This window comes from Giraffa tippelskirchi, chromosome 13 (assembly GCF_054371585.1).
Source record: "Giraffa tippelskirchi isolate mGirTip1 chromosome 13, T2T-mGirTip1v1.2.pri, whole genome shotgun sequence".
Lineage (NCBI taxonomy): Eukaryota > Metazoa > Chordata > Mammalia > Artiodactyla > Giraffidae > Giraffa > Giraffa tippelskirchi.
In genome coordinates this window covers 75,282,812-75,305,423 of record NC_137287.1, presented here as the reverse complement: position 1 = coordinate 75,305,423, position 22,612 = coordinate 75,282,812, and the positions used below count along the sequence as shown (strand labels likewise).

Genomic DNA, 22,612 nt, shown 5'->3' with positions numbered 1-22,612 from the left:
CTAAATTAATCGATTCTTTCTGATTCCTTGTGATATATAGGATCCTAGTTCTAAATGTTGATAGTATAAGATTATGAAATTATGATTTTCAAACTCTGAGTATCCTCTTCTATGTCTGAAGATTTCTTTCTATGAACTTACAAGGGGGGGTCATCTTTTTTTCTTCTTCAGAAATCATATAGCAACAGTGCTGTGAGAGAAAATGTAGAGAGGTTAAATAGCCACTTCATTATTTATTCATTCTTTCTGTCCTGATGATGTATTTGCATGTTGCAGATGTTTGTGAAGAAGATCCTTACAATTATATTTTTTGACAGTGAGGTACTGCTTGATTTTGGCATTATAACCAAATCAGTCCAATGAAGTAAACTGTTTCATGCATGCATGTGTGCGTACGTACGTGCTTAGAGACTCAGTCATGTCTGACTCTGTGACCCAATGAGCTGTAGCTCGCCAGACCCTTCTGTCTGTGGAATTTTCCAGGAAAGAATACTGGAGTGGGTTGCCAGTTCCTACTCCAGGGGATCTTCCAGATCGAGGGATCGAACTTGTGTCTCCTGTGTCTCCCGTATTGGCAGGCAGATTCTTTACCACTGCACCACCTGAGAAGCCCCAATTGTTACCCCCAAATAATTCTGATAAATATCACCATGAATAGCTTTCCGTTTATGCTATAAATTTCTCTTAACCTTCGAGGTCTACTTTCTGTCTTTTTCATTCTTGCTCTGTGCTTCAGGAGGCTGACTTCCTTGTGGTACCTTAGTTGGATTCTCATAATTTTTAGCTTCTAAAAGTCATTGGTAGGAGAGTGAAAAACAAGGAGAGGTAAAGTCAAGGGCACTTATTTCCCAGGATTCCTCTCTATGGCCCTAGTTTAGGTATGACTTCATTCTTTGCCGAAGGCCATCTCTCCTGTCCTGTGGCCTCTTCCATACCTGTAGTTGTAGCTCTTTCTGGGTGGTGTGTGAACTTAGGGTGGTCACAGCTTTCCTCCTCTATCTCTCTTGTCACCTAAGTATGCTTCACCAATCCATGTAGCCTTTCTCTACCATGTCCCCTGTCCTTGTAAATAGACACCCCTTTCCCTCTTGGTTGGCTAAAGTTAGTCACTGTTTGCAGTATTTCCTAACATATGTCTTAACATGTAATTACTATCAAAACCCAAAAAGCTAATGGTTCAGGACAGAGAAAGTATTCTTTAAAATAAGTTTCTGACTTTTTCAACTGTGGCAATTTGGAGATTTCACTGACACTGTGAAGAACTTCAGCATCTTTAGGAATTCATTCCTAAAACTGGCTTTTGAAAATTTAACTTGTGTGAGGGACACTAAACAGTATGCAGAGAATAAAGATTTGAGATCTCTTTCTCCTATGCCAGTGACAATAATTAAAAGTTACCATCTCGCTGAGTTAAAAATGATGCAAATTGAATTCTCCCACCTGCAGTGAATGAACTGTTGGTAGGTCAGTACTGTGCATAGCTCAGTTCAGTCTGCTTTGCTACGTGCTTCTCTTTTTTAGCTGTCACACATTCATCAGCCATTCCTTAAAAAGTGTTTCCCAGTGGAAATGATTGAGTGTATTGACTGAAAATCATACCACCATATTGACTTGCAGAATTTATTTTCATGTAGGCCTGAGCTCTTCAGGGGTTTTGTAGAAACTAACTACAAAAGATGTTTGATCTACATAGAATACCATGTAGAAGCCTACTGACTTAATATTATTGGAGTGTCTTCATCCGTTTCAATAGACAGGAAAATTGACTTTCACCATGAAGAGATGTTATTGGAAACTAAATTAGCATCTCAACTGCTTAAGTAGGATTGATAGATGAATATCTTAAGATGAGGTCTGGGCACCTAATAAGTATACAATAAATATTTAATGGTTAAGTTAACTAACCACTGTTGTTGTTCAGTTGCCCAGTCATGTCCAACTCTTTGCAACCTCATGGACTGCAGCATGCCAAGCCTCCCTGTCCCTCAACATCTCCCGAAGTTTGCCCAAGTTCATGTCCATTGCATCAGTGATCCCATTCAGCCATCTCATCCTCTGATGCCCTCTTCTCCTTCTGCCGTTAATCTTTCCTAGTATCAAGGACTTTTCCAATGAGTTGGCTGTTCGCATCAGATGACCAAAATACTAATTAACTAACCAAAATATAATTAACCATAAATTATACCTTTTGGAAAACTCTATTTATATCTTTTTAAAAAATATTTATTGTATTTATTTGGCTGTGCTGTCTTAGTTGCGGCACTCAGAATCTTTGATCTTCATGGCAGCGGTGTTGCAGCTACCCCATGAACTGTTGCCCTCCAGGCTCCTCTATCCATGGAGTTTTCCAGGCAAGAATACTGGAGTGGGTTGCCATTCCCTTCTCAAGGGCATCTTCCTGAACCACATCTCCTGCATTGCAGGTGGATTCTTTACCACTGAGCCACTGGGGAATCCCACACCCCATTTATAATTAGTATAAAACAGTGGCTTTTCTCCCTGTGCTGTACAATAGATCCTTGTAGCTTATTTATTTTATACACAGTAGTTTGTATCTCTTAATTCCCTACTCCTGTCTTGTCCTTCCCTACTGGTAACCACTAGTTTGTTCTCTGCATCTGTGAATCTGTTTCTTGTTCATTATATTCACTAGTTTTGTTGTTTGTTTGTTTTCAGATTCCACCTGTAAGTGATATCATACAATATTTGTCTTAGAAAATATTTTAAAATTTAATATTACATTTACTTAGTATCATTGTGTATGTTATTTATAATCTACATCTCATTTTGAGTGTTATTAATAATGACTTAAATAGACATTACTTATTCTTTTGAAAATAACTTGCTGCATTATTTAGTATGATTTATTGTATGTCTTGTTACCAGAAAATACTTCTGATGGGATTAATTTTCAGTTTCATTATGAAAATAGATGAGATGCGGCGTGATATATTGGAAAGGGAGCCAGACTGTGAATCAAAAGATGTGACTTTAATTCTTAGCTCATCTGCTTATAATACAACATTGAGTAAGCTGTTCATCTCAGAACTTTTAGTTTTGTCATCCATAATGGGGGTGACATCATAGGTAGCTGCCTCTCACAGTTGTGGGCTAAAGGCTGTACCTTGCTACTAAAAACCAACTATAAATGTAAATTTGCAGAAAGTGTGATTTAGAGCTCTTTACTCAACAGGAAAGTTGTGGGTTTTTTTTTTAAGATTTATTTATTTTATTTTTTGGCTGTACTGTGTCTTTGTATCTGCATACAGACTTTCTCTATTTGCAGCGAGCAGGGGCTACTCTTTGTTGCAGTTCTTCAGTTTCTCATTACAAAGGTCTGTCTTGATATGGAGCATGGACTCTAGGGCGTGCGGGCTTCAATAGTTGCAGCTCTCAGCTCTCAGTAGTTGAGCACAGACTCAAGAGTTGCAGTACAAGAGCTCAGTAGTTGCTGTTCCTGGGCTCTAGAGTGCTGGCTCAGTAGTTGTAATGCATGGGCTTAGTTGCTCTGAGGCATGTGGGATCTTCCTGGACCAGGGATCAAACCAGTGTCCCTGGTGGTGTAAGGTGGTCCCAAACCAGTGTAAGGTGGATTCCTAACCACACTGAACCACCAGGGAAGCCCAACAGAAGACTATTACAAAAGCACATTTATTCCACAAATTAGCCCACACTTGTGACACTGATGTGCTCTTTCCTTCTCTAGCCATGCTCCCTGCTTATGAATCATGATAGTACTGTGGTGATCTTAATTTTCCAAAAAAAGCTGATTGTTGATTTATTTTTTCATTAGAAAAGGGAAAGCACGTAGGGGGAAAAACTCCCTTCAACATATTCTCTGGTCTTCCCCTTTATAATGTCAGAGGATAATGCTTCCTTTCTAGACTGGACATAAAAACAGATTCTTCGAACATAGGAACCCCAGGTAGCTTGAGTGTTGTCTTCTGATTGTAAGATGGCCAGGAGTATTTCTCCTTTAATAGAAGATAGGTCTGCTGTAATGTATTCAACTTGGTTTTAAATGTTAGGGACCATAGAGACTTCCTTAGTGGTTCAGTGATTAAGACCTCATCTTCCTGTGCAGGGGGTGCCGGTTTGATCTCTGGTCGGGGAGCTAAGAGTCCACATGCCTCTGGGCCAAAAAAAAAAAAAAAACGAAAACATTAAACAGAAGGAATATTGTAACAAATTCAATAAAAAATTTTTAATGGTCCACATCAAAAAAATCTTAAAAATACAAAATAAAATTTAAAAAGAAAAAAAAAGAAACAGAAGAAAAAAAGAAAAAACAAAAAAAGAGAAAAACCCTTAAAAATAAATAAATATCAAGGACTTTAAAGTCAAAAGCCCTTCTAGGCAGCTAAATTACTAGTAAAATTAGCTACATTATGATTAACATCTTTCAATATTAAGTTAATTGGAGCCAGCAACAATTTATTGGAGGGTATATCTCATGAAAATAAAACATTTTAAAGACTATGTATTTTACACTACACCTTTATTCTGATTGGAAATGAATGAGAATTTTAACGTTCTAGACTAAGCTTAGATACGAAATTGCCCTGCCCGGTAGCTCGGTGATAAAGAGTCTGCCTGCAATGCAGGAGATCTGGGTTTGATCCCTGGGTTGGGAAGATCCCCTGGAGAAGGGAATGGCAACCCACTCCAGTATTCTTGCCTGGGAAATCCCATGGACAGAGGAGCCTTTAGGGCTATAGCCCATGGGGTTACAAGAGTTGGACGTGACTTAGCAACTAAACAACAGCAACTTTAAATAACTGTCACCATGTGGAGGCAGGCGACTCCTCACTTCAGCAGGGATGCATCACATCTAGACAAAGCTATGAGGCTAAAGTATAGGTTTCTCAAGTTCCTTGGTGACAAGTCTTGGGGCCCAGGCAGAGTAAGATAAAATGAAGGCTGTATGCAAGTAAAACTCTTTTTTTTTAAAGAGATTGTTTAAAAAATGTGGAGCATTTTTAGTGTTTATTGAATTTGTTACACTACTGCTGCTGTTTTATATTGTGGTTTTTTTGACTGCAAGGTATATGGGATCTTAGCTCCCTGACCAGGAAGTGAACTCGAATTCCCTGTATTGGAAGGCGAGGTCTTAACTACTGGACCACTGAGGGAGTCCCTAAAACTATTTTTAATCTCTTCTATAATAGCTCTTTGCTTTGCTTTTCCTTTAGTATTTAGCAAAATCTTTCAAGATTTTCAACTTTTCTTCAGTGGGAACCAAGAGAAAATATCTTAGATTAATCTTGGTTGACAACATGGACGAGAGAGATACCCGAAAGGCAGGTAAATTTCAAGGGCAAAGGAGTTACTTGGTTGACTACCTTCCCCATCTCTAATAAATATGCCTTTTAGAGGTAAAGTTTAGAGGGAATGCATTGTACTGTGTGGTGGTGGGGAAGATATTTTCCTGACAAGATTCTTTACTGCCTTCCCCACCCATTCACCAACATCTGCTTCATCTCTTTATTGCAAAACCTTGATCATAGCTGGCAACTAATGACTATGATATTGATTGAAAGGAAATTTAAGTTTTTTTTTTTCACTCAAAAGGATGCATTTTAACTGATAACCCTTAAAGACTAGAGGCTGTTTTATGATTAAAGGAGTTATTAATTAACAGTGAAATTTAAGATGGAGGAAGGTCTACCAGGGACTGAGAACTGGCCAAACTGTACAACTGTGCCTATAGATTTTTTGTGCCCAATATACATCTCTCTTAACCTGTTCTAATCTGTTTTTTAAATGTTCTGTTCAAAATCAAAGGTTAAGATGAGTATTTGGGGAAAATGTTTTCCATATATCCCAAGGGGAATCTGTCAATTTAGAGTCTGAAAAAGATGATAAACTTTATATTTATGGTAAATGTCTATGAAAATATACGTATTTGTTAATGAAAAGCTAAGGTGAAATAGCCATAAGGTATGTGTGTAAATCGATGTGCTGTCATGGTTGGTTTGTAATACTAAACTTATGACTTATGATGCATGCAAATTACACATTCCGTGATCAACATAATAATTATTTGTGAATTGCATGCTCCTAGATGTCTTGACATGAGTATGAGGTTTACTTGTTTCTATATCACTTTATTTAAGAAAAGATTTAGAGGGCTAGAATGAGTAGATTATAAATGTCCTTTGATGACTTATATATTCATTTATCAATAAGTGAGACCTTTATTTTCTAATTTCACTGACATTTGGCTTTTAGGTACTCAGAGGATGACTATCTTCAGATTATCACAAATATCCAGAGCTGTCCATGGAAACGACAAGTAGAAGAATATGAGAATTTTAGGTAAAAAGTTTTTCCATAAATAATATGAGTTAAAAAATGTTTTGTGCATTTTCTCTGTGGAGAGAATAAGTGATGTGTTGGGTTTTTTTGTTGCTTGTTTTTTAATTTTATTTTTGGCTGTTTTGGGTCTTCATTGCTATGCACGGACTTTCTCTGCAGCGAGCGGAAGCTACTTTCTAGTTGTGATGCTCGGGCTTCTCACTGCAGGGGCTTCTATTTTTGTGGAGCATGGGCATAGTAGTTGTGCTCCACAGGCTTACTTACGCTGCCACTTGTGAGGTCTTCCTGGACCAGGGGTTGAACCTGTGTCCCCTGCTTTGGCAGGTGAATTTCTAACAACTAGACCACCAGGAAAGTCCCATAAAGTGTTGTTACAAAGAAAAGTAGAAGAAGCCAACTGACAATCAGGAACATTTCCTTCTAAGAGTCTCTCATGAGACACAAGACCCTCTAACCCCATCTTATACATAGAAATTTGTATTTGTAATTATGTTGCTGATGTAATTACAAAAATTTCAAGTTCAAAGAGAAAGTTTTTGCTGTACTTTTTACTATTTTAGAGGATTTTTCTGCTTCTTTGTACCGTTTGTATTTGACATTTATTTACTTATCTTGTAAGAAATTTTGGAAAACAGAGAGAAAAATCATCTATGGTCCCATCACTATAGAACAAAAACCATGTTCCTTTCAGCATATTCCTTTCCAGTTTTTCTCATTAGTTTTTTAATCTCAGCAACATTCAGAAATATGAGCTGCTCTAGGTAATAACCAGGGAAGTGCTGTCAACCTGACAGGACCAGGTTATCAGTGGATGACTACAGAGCTGTCTGTGCTGGCGTCACTTGAAGCCTATCCAGACAGAATAGATTATATCAAAACAATATCCTATGGTGGGGTTGCCTGGGTACTTCTCTGGCACCCCTTCCTCCTCTTAAAGCTGCTCATAGGGTGAAGCCAAGCCAGGTATTGCTGTGTCTGGCTGGGCTACATCACTCTGCTTTTCTTTGCTTCGCATCAGCACAGGTTTTGTCTTGTGCCAAGTTATGACAATTCAGAAATATGTTCTTATTTTTACTATTTCCTGTTTTGTTGGGTTGGCCAAAAAGTTCATTTGGGTTTTCCTGTGACATCTTATAGAAAAACTAGAACAAACTTTTTTTGCCAGCCCAATACTTTAAGTATCAAACTCTTAATAAAGAGACTTCGTTTCCCCTTGAGATTCTCTAAAAAGTATGTGCTGGTCACTTCTCTTTGGGGTGGGGAGGCAGCTCTCCTGCTTGTAGGGTCCTTCAGTCAGTATATACTGGAGTCATTAGATCAGCTACCTTTGATTCTGGTGCTAATTGAAGATGGCTTGTGGGCAACTCCCATTGGGTGAATGAGAAACTTCTTGATTGACTCAAAGCCAAAAAGGAACATCTTTCTTTCACTGAGTAGACACAGGGTTGTAATAACTTCCTGGAGGAGTCCATTGTCTTTCCTAACTAGCATTTCAGAGTGCGGGATTCCTGTTTAAATATTTAATCTCCAGGACATTTGATGCTACATTGTCCACTATAGACAGAAAGTGCCCCCTCAAAAGTAAAATTGAAAACCGAGTGTCCAATGAGATGGTAGAGCCTTTGGGAGGTAAGAGGTGATTGGGTTATGAGGGTGGAGCCCTCATAAATAGGCTTCATGACCTTATAAAAGAATCTGTGAACTGCTGTCTAGCCCCTTCCATCACCTGCAGACACAGCAAGAAGACAGCTGCCTAAGAACCCGGAAGTGGATTCTCACCAGACTCTGAATTGGCCAACACCATGATTTTGGACTCCTAACCTCCAGAGCTGTGAGAATAAATTGCTGTTGTTTATAAGCCACCTGGTCTATAGCATTCTGTTATAGCAACTTAAATGAACTTGGACACAGTCCTACTGAAGACTAGATTTGAAAGATTCTTGTGACAGGAAGATCAGATAGAAATTGCACAGGCAATTGTAACCTGGTTGATCAGGGTTGGTGAGTAGCAGAAGAGTCTGGTTTTGAGAGACCTTTCTACAAGTGCAGAGTAGGCAAAAAAAGAAAGAGAGATGGACGTATTGAACTATTGAGGATCAATCCCAGATAATTAGCTGGAAGTACTAGATGACTAGTGTATTGACAGTTAATATAGGGGTAAAGGAACTTCCACTTCTGGCTGTAAAGTTGATTTAGAGAAAACCTCCTGAGAATAATACAAGCAAAACAAAGCATACTAAACACCTCATTGAGGCAATGGAGAACTCCCAAGGCAGGGGGAATTTCCAGGACAAAGATCCAGAAGAAGAGAGAAGCTGAAGGAGAAGAGATCTGCCTTTGAAGCTACTTTTTCTCACAAGGAACTTGCTGGTTGCAAAAGCAAAAGCATGGGGGAGAGGCAGAAACATTGAGCAGTGCTTCCAGCAAACCCTAGAGAAGACCAGTTTTCTTCACAGCTAAAGCTCGGTTGAAGTCATTTCCATCCTCACTTGGACTTAGATATGCCGTTAGCCTAGATGGCTGATAAAAACAAAATAATCCCGGGGCATAATTTAATCCAGTGGTCTTCAACCTTTTCGGCACCAGGGACTGATTTTTGTGGAAGACAATTTTCCACAGACTGGGATGGGGGGCTGGTTTCAGGATGATTCAAGTGCATTACATTTATTGTGCACTTTATTTCTATTATTATTACATTGTAACATATAATGAAATAATTATACAATTGTCACTTACTGCTCACTTATCAGTGAGGTGTTGATGTGAGTCTGCAAGCAATTGATTTATTATGGTCTCTGTGCAAACATCTCTGTTAATGATAATCTGCATTTGCAGCCGCTCCCTGGCACTAGCATCACTGAGTCAACTCCACCTCAGATCACCAGGCATTAGATTCTCATATGGAACAGACAACCTAGATCTCTCCCATGGGCAGTTCTTAGTAGGGTTCACCCTCCTAAGAGAATCTAATGCCACTGCTGATCTAACATGAGGCAGAGCTCAGGCAGTAATGTGAGGGATGGGGAGCAGTTGTAAATAGAGATGAGGCTTCACTCGCTCACCCACCATTCACCTCCTCCTGTGTGGCCCAGTTCCTAACAGGCCATAGATCAGTACTGGGGACTCCTGATTTAATTCATTGAGGGCCTCAATTGGAACAAAAAGATTGAGGAAGGACCAGTGTGCTCTCTCTCAAGGAGAAGACTCATCTTCTCCTTGGCCATTAGCCTTGAGACTCCTACTGGGACATACACCATTGTCTCCCTTGGTTCCTAGGCTTTGGATGTGGACTGGAACTACACCACTGGTTTCCTGAACCTCCAGCTTGCAGACAGCCTATTGTGGGACTTCTCAGTCTCCGTAATCATGCGAGCCAATCCCTCATAATAAATGTTCTTTCTACATATCCATATAAGAAAAATAATCTACTCTGGAAGAAGATAACCTCATTATGAGCCTTGAATGATCCCTGCAAGTTGTTACTCACAATGTCTAGCTCAATTAAAAAGAGATTTCTTGAGACTGCCTGTTGGTGCAGTGGTTAAGACTCTGCATTTCTACTTCAGGGGGCGTAGGTTTGATCCCTGGCCAGAAAACTAAGACCCCGAATGCCTCATGGTACAGCTCAAAAAAAGCTTTCTTTTAATTTAAAAAAGAGAATTCTTTTTAAAGGTTTTTCCTTCTTTTCTGTGTGTGTGTGTGCATGCACACTAAAAATCAAGAATCTCTTCGAATCCAAAGCTGTATTAAAGAAATTGGTACAAATGAGGATGGATAGATACTGTATAGCTGGATGGTATGCAGATAGACTGGCCATTTTCCCCTTAGCACTGTCTCAATATAAAAAGTGCATCCATAACCATGGTGGTTACCCAGTGGTCTATCTATCTTTCAGGGCCAATTTAAGTAAACATCTGGGACTGTAATACTAACTGTTTGTTATCACTCAAGAGAACAGTCTGGTGACATTTATTTATTTATTTGAATATTTATTATATCAAAATGTTCTTTTTATGGGCATATTTGTAAACTAAATTACATAAACCCTCAACAGAAATCTGTGCCATTAAATTATAATAAACCATTCACTTTCCTCAATTTTTACTGCTATAGCTTGCCAAATCTGGAGAGTTTCTGGCTTATTTATAAAGCTGGCATTATAGAAATGTCTCCTGTTATTATAGTTGTCAAGTGGCTAAATACTTTTCTATTTTATTTATTGATAGTAATTTATACCAAATTGAAGAAAAGTGAAAGGTAGTAATATTCTTTTAGTAGGAATAACAAAAGTTCCACTAAACTCTGAAAAATATGAGCAAGGAATATATTCTAAATCCAGCTGTAGCCTGATTGTTGAAACTCCCAACAGTTGACACCTAGGAGCTATTGAAGATTATGGAATTTTTGTGGTCACAGGATCTCAAAATCAGAGAGCTTTTAAAAGTGTTTCTAAAATGAATGTGCTACTTGCTAGCAGAGGACATGCATTTTATTTATCAATAAATATTTGTTTCGGGTTTACTATTTCAAAGAACAGTAGGCTTAAGCCTGATACAGTGCCGGGCACAAAGTAGAACCTTAATAAATATGTATTAAATAAATGGATGCATGAAAACAAACAAGAAGATATAAGGTTTTCTTACTGACTTCAAGGAAGTTGTAAACCATTTGGAGAGACAAGAAATAAAAGTGAATGTGTGTGCTCAGTTGCTCAGCCATGTCTGACTCTTTTTGACCCCATGGGCTATAGCCCATCAGGCTCCTCTGTCCATGGGATTTCCCAAGCAAGAATACTGGGGTAGATTGCTATTTCCTACTATAGGGCATCTTCCTGATCTAGGGATTGAACCTGAGTCTCCTGCATTCCAGGTGGATTCTTTACCAGCGTACCATCTGAGAAGCCCCAACAGTGTGACTATTTATGATTTAATGTAAAAATGTGTGATGTATAGATAGTGCTAATGTTAGTCATTCAGTTGTATCTGACTCTTTGTGATCCCATGGACTATAGCCCATCAGGTTTCTCTGTCTATGGAATTCTCCAGGCAAGAATACTGGAGTGGGTAGGTATTCCCTTCTTCAGGGGTTCTTCCCAACCCAAGAATAGAACCCAGGTCTCTTTCATTGCAGGCAGATTCTTTACCATCTGAGGTACATGGGAAGCCTGAGTGATGTATACAGATACTACAGTAGTGAAGGGAAAAATACTCAAGAAAAAAGAAAATCTCACCCCTCTTTTTTCTTCCTTGGCATATAATTTCATTTGCAAATAACTGTACAAAATTAAGAATGTCAAGGTCTTCCCTGGTGGCTCAGATGGTAAAGAATGTGCCTTCAATGCCGGAGACCTAGGTTTGGTCCCTGGGTTGGAAAGATCCCCTGGAGAAGGAAGTAGCAACCCACTCCAGTATTCTTGCCTCGAGAATCCCATGGACAGAAGAAGCTGGCAGGCTATGGTCCATGGGCTCACAAAGAGTCAGACATGACTGAGCGATTAACACTTTCACTTTCAGGAATGTCAAGCTGTCTGCCTTCTGCTTTTAAAATCATTTATTAATTTTCATATTACAATTATTTCCCCCAAGCATAACTTGGTACACGTATGATTTGCAGAAAACCTAATCTGGATTTCAGTTTAAGAAATTATAGATGGTTTCCAATTTATAATGGTTCGACATAACAATTTTTTTTATTTTATGATGGTACACATTCAATATGCATCCATTAAAGACAATTTCACATTTTGAATTTTGGTCTTTTCCATGGTGTCTGAGGACAGAGGGAACAAAACCTTCCCACTGCACTGAGAAGGTATCTTGAGATTGAAGATTGAGGCAGGTAGCTCTGTATAATCAGTGGATCCATTTATTATGCGGTAACTTACCTGCAGAGTAGAATCAGGTGGATGGTGACCCAGAGCTGTACTTCACATCTCCGAGGGGCCATTGTGACGATTGTATAGTTAACTTAGGGTGTGGGGGAATATACTTGCAGGCTGTGGGTGCATTCCTAAGTCAAGATTTATGATGGAGAGCTAGTCTCATGGGAGCCAGGAATATATCAGCAAAGATCTTTATCAAGAGACACACATTTGATCACTGAGTTGGAAGATCCCCCAGAGTAGGAAATTGCAATCCACTCTAGTATTCTTCCCTGGTAGCTCAGCTGGTAAATAATCTGCCTGCAATGCAGGAGACCCCAGTTCAATTCCTGGGTCGGGAAGATCCACTGGAGACCCTAGGGATAGGCTGCCCACTCCAGTATTCTTGGGCTTCCCTGGTGGCTCAGCTGGTGAAGAATCCGCCTGCAATGTGGGAGACCTGGGTTCGATCCCTGGGTTGGAAAATCCCCTGGAGAAGGGAACGGCTACCCACTCCAGTATTCTGGCCTGGAGAATTCCATGGATGAAGGAACCTGGCAGGCAACAATCCATGAGGCTGCAAAGGGTTGGACATGACTGAGTGAGTTTAACTTTCACTAGTATTCTTGCCTGAAAAATTCCATGGACGGAGAAACCTGGTAGGCAACAATCCATGAGGCCATAAAGGGTTGGACATGACTGAGCGACTGAGCACAGCATCCCTTTAATGATTAACTAGTAGCAAAAGCAATAGAATACAAAGATTAAAGTAAAAGAAACAGATCCAATATGGAGTCAGATGTGTTCCTCCCTGTGACAGTAACATTGAAATACTTAAACATGTTTTGAAATACTCCCTACTCCTTGTTCTCTACTTCCTCCACTTCACCCCTGAAAATTATTTTGTGAAGCTCTGGGAAGCAGGGTTTATCCTAGCAGAAGATTTTTGAGCTTCAATAATCAGTCTTAGATTCCCTAGGTAACTTGCACGATAATTACTGCATTAGCTTTCAGGAATCGTTTTCTAACTTAAAAGAACTGTGTTCATTTGTGTAATCAATTACAAAAACCTAACAGTTACACAAGCAACAGTGCTTAATTTTCATTTTACTTTCACTTTTTTCCCCCCAGAAATCATCATATGATTATTTTGGTTTTGATTTCTTTTGGATCCTCTAACACCATTTAATTTCTTTAGACATCTCTGTTTCATAGACATGCGCTTGAATCCAAAAAATGACTGAATATTATCAATCACGTATTTACTGAAAACTTAGTGGCAGAAAATGGTGCTATTAGAGAAATGCGTGTGTTTAAGATTCATGCAAATGAGATGCCTTTCAAATTACTTGTAAAACAGGTATTTTGTGCTTGATTACGTTGTTATAGATACATGGTAGCAATTTTATTAAATTGTCCCCTCGGGTTTGGTTAGATTAAAATTTTGTGAAAATAACTTTGTCTTTCTTTGTGTTGACTATATAAGAAAAGATTTCATTGCTGTCTCTGATTCAATGATATCTCTAAAATAACAGCCAGAGTGTTGCTTTCGTTTTTATTTGGGCTCCATGGAAAAAGTACAGTGTTAAACCAAAGAAATGTATAGACTACATATCACGTATGCTAATTTTTATGTATTTTTGGCTGCACTGTGTGGGTTGTGGGATCTTAGTTCCCCAACCAGGAATTACCCCAGGCCAATGGCAGTGAAAGTGCTGAGTCCCAACCACTAGACCATCAGGGAATCCCTTCATATATGTTAATTTTTTTACTACATGATGCTTACATATTTGAAATGGTGCCATTTCATGATTTATCTCTGTGAAAGGGCATAAATACTGCAAATAGTAGATGGATAAGTTAATATTTTTCAAATCATAAAACTGAGCAACCAAACTTACTTGAACCAACAAAGTTTTCAACTATTTTCTGAAATTTGACTCCAAAAGCAATAATTGTGGTTTGATTTTGGTTAGTATTTGGTGAATTTTTGCTTTTTTTTCCCCCCAGTTAACACTTAACATTATTATATCCCAGGCATTTTGTTTTGTAGCACTGATATCTTAGAGAGAAGCAAAAGTCGTCTCTATCAGAGGCTTCTTTTGATTATACAAAACCATGTTTGCTTTTTTTGAACCTCTGTTCTCTTCCTCCTCATAACCTTTAAATACTTGCTGCTTATGATTCATACAGGGTGACTCTGATGATGGCTCAGAGCAATACATATTTTTAAAAAATTTAAGATGTTTGCACTTTATGATAGATGTTTTGGGTCAGTTGTCAGATTGAAAAAGCTTCTTTCCCTCATTTCCTCTGCCTTGAGACCATTTTTCAGTGTTAATATCCTGTCATATCATTTTCTATTTGTCATGCCATGCAGTCTGCCTGTGCATTTAGGGAAGCAACAAAACCACACCATGTCATTACACCTGCCGTATTTAATAATAGAAACTGGCTCTTGCACATTTAGGGACTAGTTCCTCCAAGTCTTCAGAATATAGACTTTGCCGTAGAAATGCATCAAACTACATGGGATTCATTCATCTTCTAGATTTTATTTCAAAAATGTGTTTCCCAAGTTGTACTTGGTATTGACCATACTGTTTATGTACTTGGTATTGACCATACTGTTTATGCTCCTAGATCAGAGAGCAATATGGTCAATACCATATTGCATGAAGCAATATGATCAATACTATTGGGAGAGTGTGTAATTTCCTTGGTTCTGTCTCGTCGCAACAAAAATTTGAAGCAACGGATGGACCAGTGTTAGAACCCTGTGCAATTTCCTTGGCTGGACCAGTGTTACAGCTCTGTGTTACATCTCAGTTTTATTTAGAAAGCAAAGGAAATACATACTTGAGGCATGAGGGTGGGCCGACCCATGCCAAGACACGAAGAGAAGCACCTGGCCCAATTTTGGCTCTTTTTATATGTTTTTTCTCCTCACCTGAGCCTGCCCAATGTAAATTGGGCTAGCCAGGAGGGCTGTTTGTTTTACCTGAGGTCCTCACTCTGTTCTCTGACATTCCTTTGTTCTATTTTGGCGGGCTTTTCCCTTCTTTGTCTTTTAGCCACCGCCATTTTGGACCCCTTTGTCTTATTTTAACTAGTTAACAATACCACGTACAACTTGGGAAACACATTTTTGAAATAAAATCTAGAAGATGAATGAATCCCATGTGGTTTGATGCATTTCTATGACAAAGTCTATATTCTGAATACTCTGCTCCTTGGAACATTCCTTCATTTGTATATTACATTGTTTGTTTGACTGCTTTGGGTCTTAGTTGCAGCGTGTGGGATCTTTTTGCTGCAGCGAGTGAGCTTCTCTCTAGTTTAGGTGTGCAGACCTAGTTGCCCTGTGGCATGTGGGATATTAGTTCCCCGACTAGGGTTTGAACCTGTGTCCCCCGCATTGGAATGCAGATTCTTAACTACAGACCACCAGGGAAGTCTCCGTTACATTGTTTAAACACTGATGCAATGTCTCTGTATATATATGTAGATCTTTCTCCAGTGTTTCAGCATTATCTCCTTCACTTCTGAGTTAACATTTCAATGGAGTTCCTGTCCTGTGCTTTGACAGTCAGTCTTTCACATTTTATTTACCCTGGTTTTCTTATATTCTACTGAAATAGATGAGCTGGTCTTTCATAAAAGTCAAAATATCAGTGTACATATACAAGGGAAAAAGTCATCGGAGATGCAGGCAAAATTCGGTCTTTATTCATTCTCTTCCTCAGCCTGAAACCTGTGTTATTCCCATTGTGAACAGAGAATCACATACCCTTTTGGGTTTTCCTCTGGCTGCAAGTGATGAAGCAGAACTTTGAGTGGGTTGAGGTAAAGCTAAAATTGTGAAGTATGTAGAACATTCATTTATTGTATATTTCATATATGTATATTTCAAAATGTATTGAACATCTAAGTCTGGGGCAGGTGCCTGGGCTTCTCTCCACCCCTCTTTTGGATCTTCTGTAAATTATCCCAGTTCCTTCCTCATTTCTTTCTTGCTTCTGTACCATGGGATGTCAAGTTTCCATGTTCCAAATGTTTTCTCCCATATGCCTCCTCAAAACTCCACTTTTTCTGTGCTAGATCATCCTTGCTAGGGGATGTAATAATTCATGTTATGATGTGAATGATGAATGGGGTGGCTTTTCTGAACACCATACCTCCCATTCTGTATCTAACTGGATTCATTAAGGAGACTCACCAATATCTGATTTACTAATTCTAAATGTCTAGGCCATTCCACCTTCCTGTCAGAGAGAGCCAGAAATTTGAAGGTAAAACTGTGTGATTAGTATCAAGAATTAACCTGAGTTAGGGATGGCCATCAATTTTCCCATCCTAACTTTAAGTGTGATCCCTACCTGATAATCCCACAGACTAATATCAGATCCCCTCCTAGTTGCTGGAATTTCTGTCCGTATTCTGGGAGGCTAGTTCAAGCTCACAGATGGTTCTGTTTTAATTTAGAAAGAGGCATATCACTAAAAAGAGATAGTGTGCATTTGAAGCCCTTAATTCTTCTGATCTCTTGGACTAACATGGAATGTTTTTATGCCTTTTGAAGCCCTGCAAATCACTGGAATTCTTAGATCATTGTATTCATAATTCCAATCTATTTTTTAAGTGTGAAACATGCATTCATTATGAGCCAGTTGATTCTAAAATCATGGTATTTTGACATGCCATCTTTGTTTTAAAACTTGATTTAATTTATTTGTTTGGCTTCATTAGGTCTCAGTTGTAGCACAAGGAATCTTTGTTGCATAATGTGGGATCTTTCTCTGTGACACATGGGTTCAGTTGCCCCACAGCGTGTGGGATCCTAGTTCCCTGACCAGGCATCTAACCTGCTTCCCCTGCTTTGCAAGGCAGATTCTTAACCACTGGACCACCAGGGAAATCTGTGACATGACGTCTTGATTTGAGGTTTTTTTTAAATAGTTTTATTCATTTATTTACTTATTTTGGCTGTGCTGAGTCTTCATTGCTGTGCGTGAGCTTTCTCTAGCTGCAGCGAGTGAGGGCTGCTCTCTAGAGTCAGTGCATAGGCTTCTCATTGCAGTGGCTTCTCTGGTTGTAGAGCATGGGCTCTCTACGGCACTCAGGCTTCAGATAGTTCACTAGCTCTCCTTTGGATCATTGCAATGACCTTTACTCTGGTCATCATTCACCATACTGGTACTCTTCTCATCCATCCTCTGTACAATGCCTGGATGGCTTTTTAAAAAATTTTTTATTGGTGTGTAGTAGATTTACAATGTTGTGTTAGTTTCAGGTGTACAGCAAGGTGATTCAATTATACATGTACATATATTCATTCTTTTTCAGATTCTTTACCTATAGAAGTTATTACAGATTATTGAGTAGAGTTTCCTGTGCTAGAAGTCCTTATTAGTTACCTATTTTATAGACAGTAGTGTGTGTATGTTAATCCCAAACTCCTAATTTATCCCTCTGCCACCTACATTTCCCCTTTGGTAACCACAGGTTTGTTTCAAAATCTGTGAGTCTGTTTCTATATCGTAAATAAGTTCATTTGTGTCATTTTTAAAAATTAAATTCCACATATAAGTGATATTATATGATATTTGTCTTTGTCTAACTTGACTTCACTTAGTATGGTAATTTCTAGGTCCATCCATGTTGCTGCAAATACTATTTCATTGTTTTTTTTATGGCCAAGTAATAGTCCATTGTATATAGGTATGGAAATTGGGTGATGATCTGTGGTCACAGTTTACTTCCACCACATCTATCCCTGCCCCAACCTGTTTGGAATCCATTGAGTTTTTTTTTTTAAACATTCAAAGCTGACACTAAATTCAACCTTAAAGCCCTATGTTGCCTGGCTACTACCTACTTCTTTGGCCTCACCTCACTCCATGCTCCCCTTGTCTCCTTTTGCTTTATTGTGTTGGTTTTCAGCTTCATCAAATGTCTGATTCCTGCTTCAGCCACAGCCCCAAAAGCTCTGTCCCTTCTGCCTCCCTCACACCTCCGTTCACGTGCACTAATCTTTTAGATCCCAGATCCATCATCTCTGCCCAGGAAGGCCTTCCCCACACTCTCACATGGAGTTTTTGCTGCTGTCCTAGGACACGATTCTCCTTCAGAACGCTATCATAAGTATGGATTTCCATTTTGTGTGTGAAAATGTTTTCAGAGGGACAGTAGTCTTGAAGCAGGATCTTATTTCCCTGTCCAGGGATTGAACCTAGCTGCCAGTCTACGAGGGGCTAGAGACTAGAAGCAAAGTTCCCTAATTCTTACCCCATTTGAAAGCAAAAATGTTTCAAGGAGGCAAAGACTGCAAAACAGTTTATTATTAGAGACACAGCACAACATATGGGAGAGCACACAGAGAAACAAGTTTATTTATGTATGTCAGAAGCAGGGCAGAAATACATACCTGGAGAGGAGTGCAAAAGTCCTGAATGAGGAGCACAGAAGCTAGATAGAAATACACACCCAGAGAGAAAGGGTATGGGCATCCTCCCTAATGAGGAGGAACACATAAAGAGGTAATTTAAATCACTTATATAGGTCAGTCCTTCTGGGTCTTTGTTTACATTTGGCCAATTATCATGTCTTTTTCTTCTGAATTGTCTTCCTTGGACCCTCCGCAACATGCATGTGCATCTTTTTTGCTAATATGAATCCCACTAGTATTATTATTATCATTCATTTAATATCATTTTCCTAGCTTGCAATTAATATTTTATTGAAAATAATTTATGCCCTTGGCATCTGTAATAAATACAGCAAGCTATGAGTAGCAGGAAAGCTGTTTCAGGTCCAGTCCTCTGCCTGGAGAGATATGTAAACATGTGGAATCCCACTTTTGCTTCTGTGATGCATTTCATTGGGATTATACCATCCATTTGATAAGAACAAGCACTTTCTATTCTGTGTGTTCTACTAGAACTTTCTTTGATCTTCTCATTTTGGGAAATGGATCATAGGGCAGAAAATACTAGGCTTCAGGTTTCTAGGTTGGAATCTTCCTCTGCATTAATTGCAGTAGAAAAGGACTTACCTTTATAGGAACCGTCTCTGGCATGTCCCTCCTTTTCAAGAAGGCTGGTCAAATCGTGTTTGTGACACACTCTGAGGTCCAACAAGGAATGACTCTGAGTTGCCTAAAATTAACCAGCCTATGCGGGCAGAGCACAGAGTTCTGCATTCCATTCTTTACCCAAATTACTTACAACACCCCCCACCCCTCCCTGCTCCCCACCACCTGCCTGTGGGGATGAAATAAAGGGCTGGAAAGTTCAGGGTAGGATGCGTAATTCTTATCCCTTGAGCAAAACCTGAGGGCAGATAAAAAGTCAGGGTGTGGAGATAACCAGAGGCCAAAATGCAGTACTTATGTGCAATCTCAAAAAAACAGAATGATCTCTGTTCATTTCCAAGGGAACCCATTCAATATCACAGTAATCCAAGTCTATGCCCCAGCCACTAATGCTGAAGAAGCTGAAGTTGAACGGTTCTGTGAAGACCTACAAGACCTTCAGGATCTAACACCCTAAAAAGATGTCCTTTTTATTATGGGGACTGGAATGCAACAGTAGGAAGTCAAGAGATACCTGGAGTAACAGGAAAATTGGCCTTGGAGTACAGAATGAAGCAGGGCAAAGGCTAACAGAGTTTTGCCAAGAGAACGCACTGGTCATAGCAAACACCCTCTTCCAATAACACGAGAGAAAACTCTACACATGGACATCACCAGATGGGCAATAGTGAAATCAGATTGATTATATTCTTTGCAGCCAAAGATGGAGAAGCTCTATACAGTCAGAAAAACAAGACTGGGAGCTGACTGTGGCTCAGATCGAGAACTCCTTATTGCTAAATTCAGACTTAAATGGAAGAAAGTAGGGAAAATTACTAGACCATCCAGGTATGATCTAAATCAAATCCCTTATGATTATACAGTGGAAGTGACAAGTAGATTCAAGGGATTCGATCTGATACAAAGAGTGCCTGAAGAACTATGGACGGAGGTTTGTGACATTGTACAGGAGGCAGTGATCAAGACCATCCCCAAGAAAAACGAATGCAAAACGGCAAAATGGTTGTCTGAGGAGACCTTACATATAGCTGAGAAAAGAAGAGAAGCTAAAGGCAAAGGAGAAAAGGAAAGATATATCCATCTGAATGCAGAGTTCCAAAGAATAGCAAGGAGAGATAAGAAAGCCTTCCTCAGCAATCAATGCAAAGAAATAGAGGATAACAACAGAATGCGAAAGACTAGAGATCTCTTCAAGAAAATTAGAGATACCAAGGGAACATTTCATGCAAAGATGGGCTCAATAAAGGACAGAAACGGTATGGACCTAACAGAAGCAGAAGATATTAAGAAGACGTGGCAGGAATACACAGAAGAACTATACAAAAAAGATCTTAATGATCCAGATAACCCCAATGGTGTGATCACTCAGCTAGAGCCAGACATCTTGGAATGCGAAGTCAAGTGGGCCTTAGGAAGTATCACTGTGAACAAAGCTAATGGAGGTGATGAAATTCAAATTGAGCTATTTTGGATCCTAAAAGATGATTCTGTTAAAGTGTTGCACTCAGTATGCCGGCAAATTTGGAAAACTCAGCAGCTCCACAGGACTGGAAAAGGTCAGTTTTCATTTCAATCCCAAAGAAAGGCAATGCCAAAGCATATTCAAACGACTGCACAATTGCACTCATCTCACATGCTAGTAAAGTAATGTTCAAAATTCTCCAAGCAGGGCTTCAACAGTACGTGAACTGTGAACTTTCGGATGTTCAAGCTGCGTTTAGAAAAGGCAGAGGATTCAGAGATCAAATTGCCAATATCCGTTGGATCACTGAAAAAGCAAGAGAGTTCCAGAAAAACATCTGCTTCTGCTTTATTGACTATGCCAAAGCCTTTGACTGTGTGGATCAAAACAAACTGGAAAATTCTTCAAGAGATGGGAGTACCAGACCACCTGACCTGCCTCCTGAGAAATCTGTATGCAGGTCAAGAACCAACAGTTAGAACCGGACATGGAACAGCAGATTGGTTCCGAATAGGAAAAGGAGAATGTCAAGGCTGTATATTGTCACCCTGCTTATTTAACTTCTATTCAGAGTACATCATGAGAAATGCTGGGCTGGATGAAGCACTAGCTGGAATCAAGATTTCTGAGAGAAGAACTGACCTGTTGGAAAAGACCCTGATGTTGGAAAAGATTGAAGGCAGGAGAAGAAGGGGGTGATAGAGGACCAGATGGTTGGGCGGTATCACCGACTTGATAGACAAGAGTTTAAGCAAGCTCCAGGAGGTGGTGATGGAGAGAGAAGCCTGGCGTGCTGCAGTCCATGGGGTCTCAAAGAGTTGGATATGACTAAGTGACTGAACTGAACTGAAAAGCAGGAACGCAAGTGCCCAGTTCCCAGAGGCCAGACAGAAACAGAAGCTGAGTCTGGGGCTGAAGCCAAAAAAGCAGAAGATGATGAATTCCTCAGTGAGCTGCTAGGGCTGACCTGGGAGAGTGCCTGAGAGGGCAGCCATAGCAGTGGCTGCTGGGATCATATGCGGCCCGTTTGTCCACATGAATCAGGTTCATGAAATGACCATGAGCAGAATTGGCTTCCTACTGTCTCTCCATTTGTGCAGAAGGAGCCTTTGCCAGACACATGCAATGCTTATCACTGAAGCACACAATTAGGACTTGGTTTGGTAAGTCTAAAGACCATGAAATAGTGAGACCTTTCATAAAAGAAAATGGTGTCAGTGCAAAATATACAGGGACCGTTTTCCTGAAGAAATGTTTACAGAACAGCACCCTGGTGCAATTACACGTCAGATTGATCCAGCCTTCTAGAACTAACACCCAAAAAAGATGTCCTTTTCATTATAGGGGACTGGAATGCAAAAGTAGGAAGTCAAGAAACACCTGGCGTAACAGGCAAGTTTGGCCTTGGAGTACAGAATGAAGCAGGGCAAAGGCTAATAGAGTTTTGCCACGAGAACGCACTGGTAATAGCAAACACCCTATTCCAACAACACAAGAGAAGACTCTACACGTGGACATCACCAGATGGTCAACACCGAAATCAGATTGATTATATTCTTTGCAGCCAAAGATGGAGAAGCTCTATAGAGTCAGCAAAAACAAGACCAGGAGCAGACTGTGGCTCAGATCATGAACTGCTTATTGCCAAATTCAGACTTAAATTGAAGAAAGTAGGGAAAATCACTAGACCATTCAGGTATGACCTAGATCAAATCCCTTATGAGTATACAGTGGAAGTGAGAAATAGATTTAAGGGACTAGACCTGATAGACAGAGTGCCTGATGAACTATGGACAGAGGTTCGTGACATTGTACAAGAGACAGGGATCAAGAAAATCCCCATGGAAAAGAAATGCAAAAAAGCAAAATGGCTGTCTGA

At 39.6% G+C, this 22,612-nt stretch overlaps 1 protein-coding gene across 38 annotated transcripts in view; it reads left to right on the top strand.

Annotated features, from left to right (window-relative positions):
• The window catches only part of ST8SIA6 (ST8 alpha-N-acetyl-neuraminide alpha-2,8-sialyltransferase 6), a 269,895-nt gene that overhangs the window by 223,139 nt on the left and 24,144 nt on the right, over positions 1-22,612 (top strand). For 33 of the 38 annotated variants that reach the window (XM_081553651.1, XM_081553662.1, XM_081553649.1 and 30 more), the window contains one exon: positions 6,232-6,318. In XM_081553651.1, the coding sequence (XP_081409777.1) occupies positions 6,232-6,318 (87 nt within the window). Of the gene's footprint in view, positions 1-5,192; positions 5,305-6,231; positions 6,319-22,612 lie in introns of all 38 variants that reach the window. The other 5 variants (XM_081553669.1, XM_081553671.1, XM_081553665.1 and 2 more) reach the window with 1 other exon arrangement.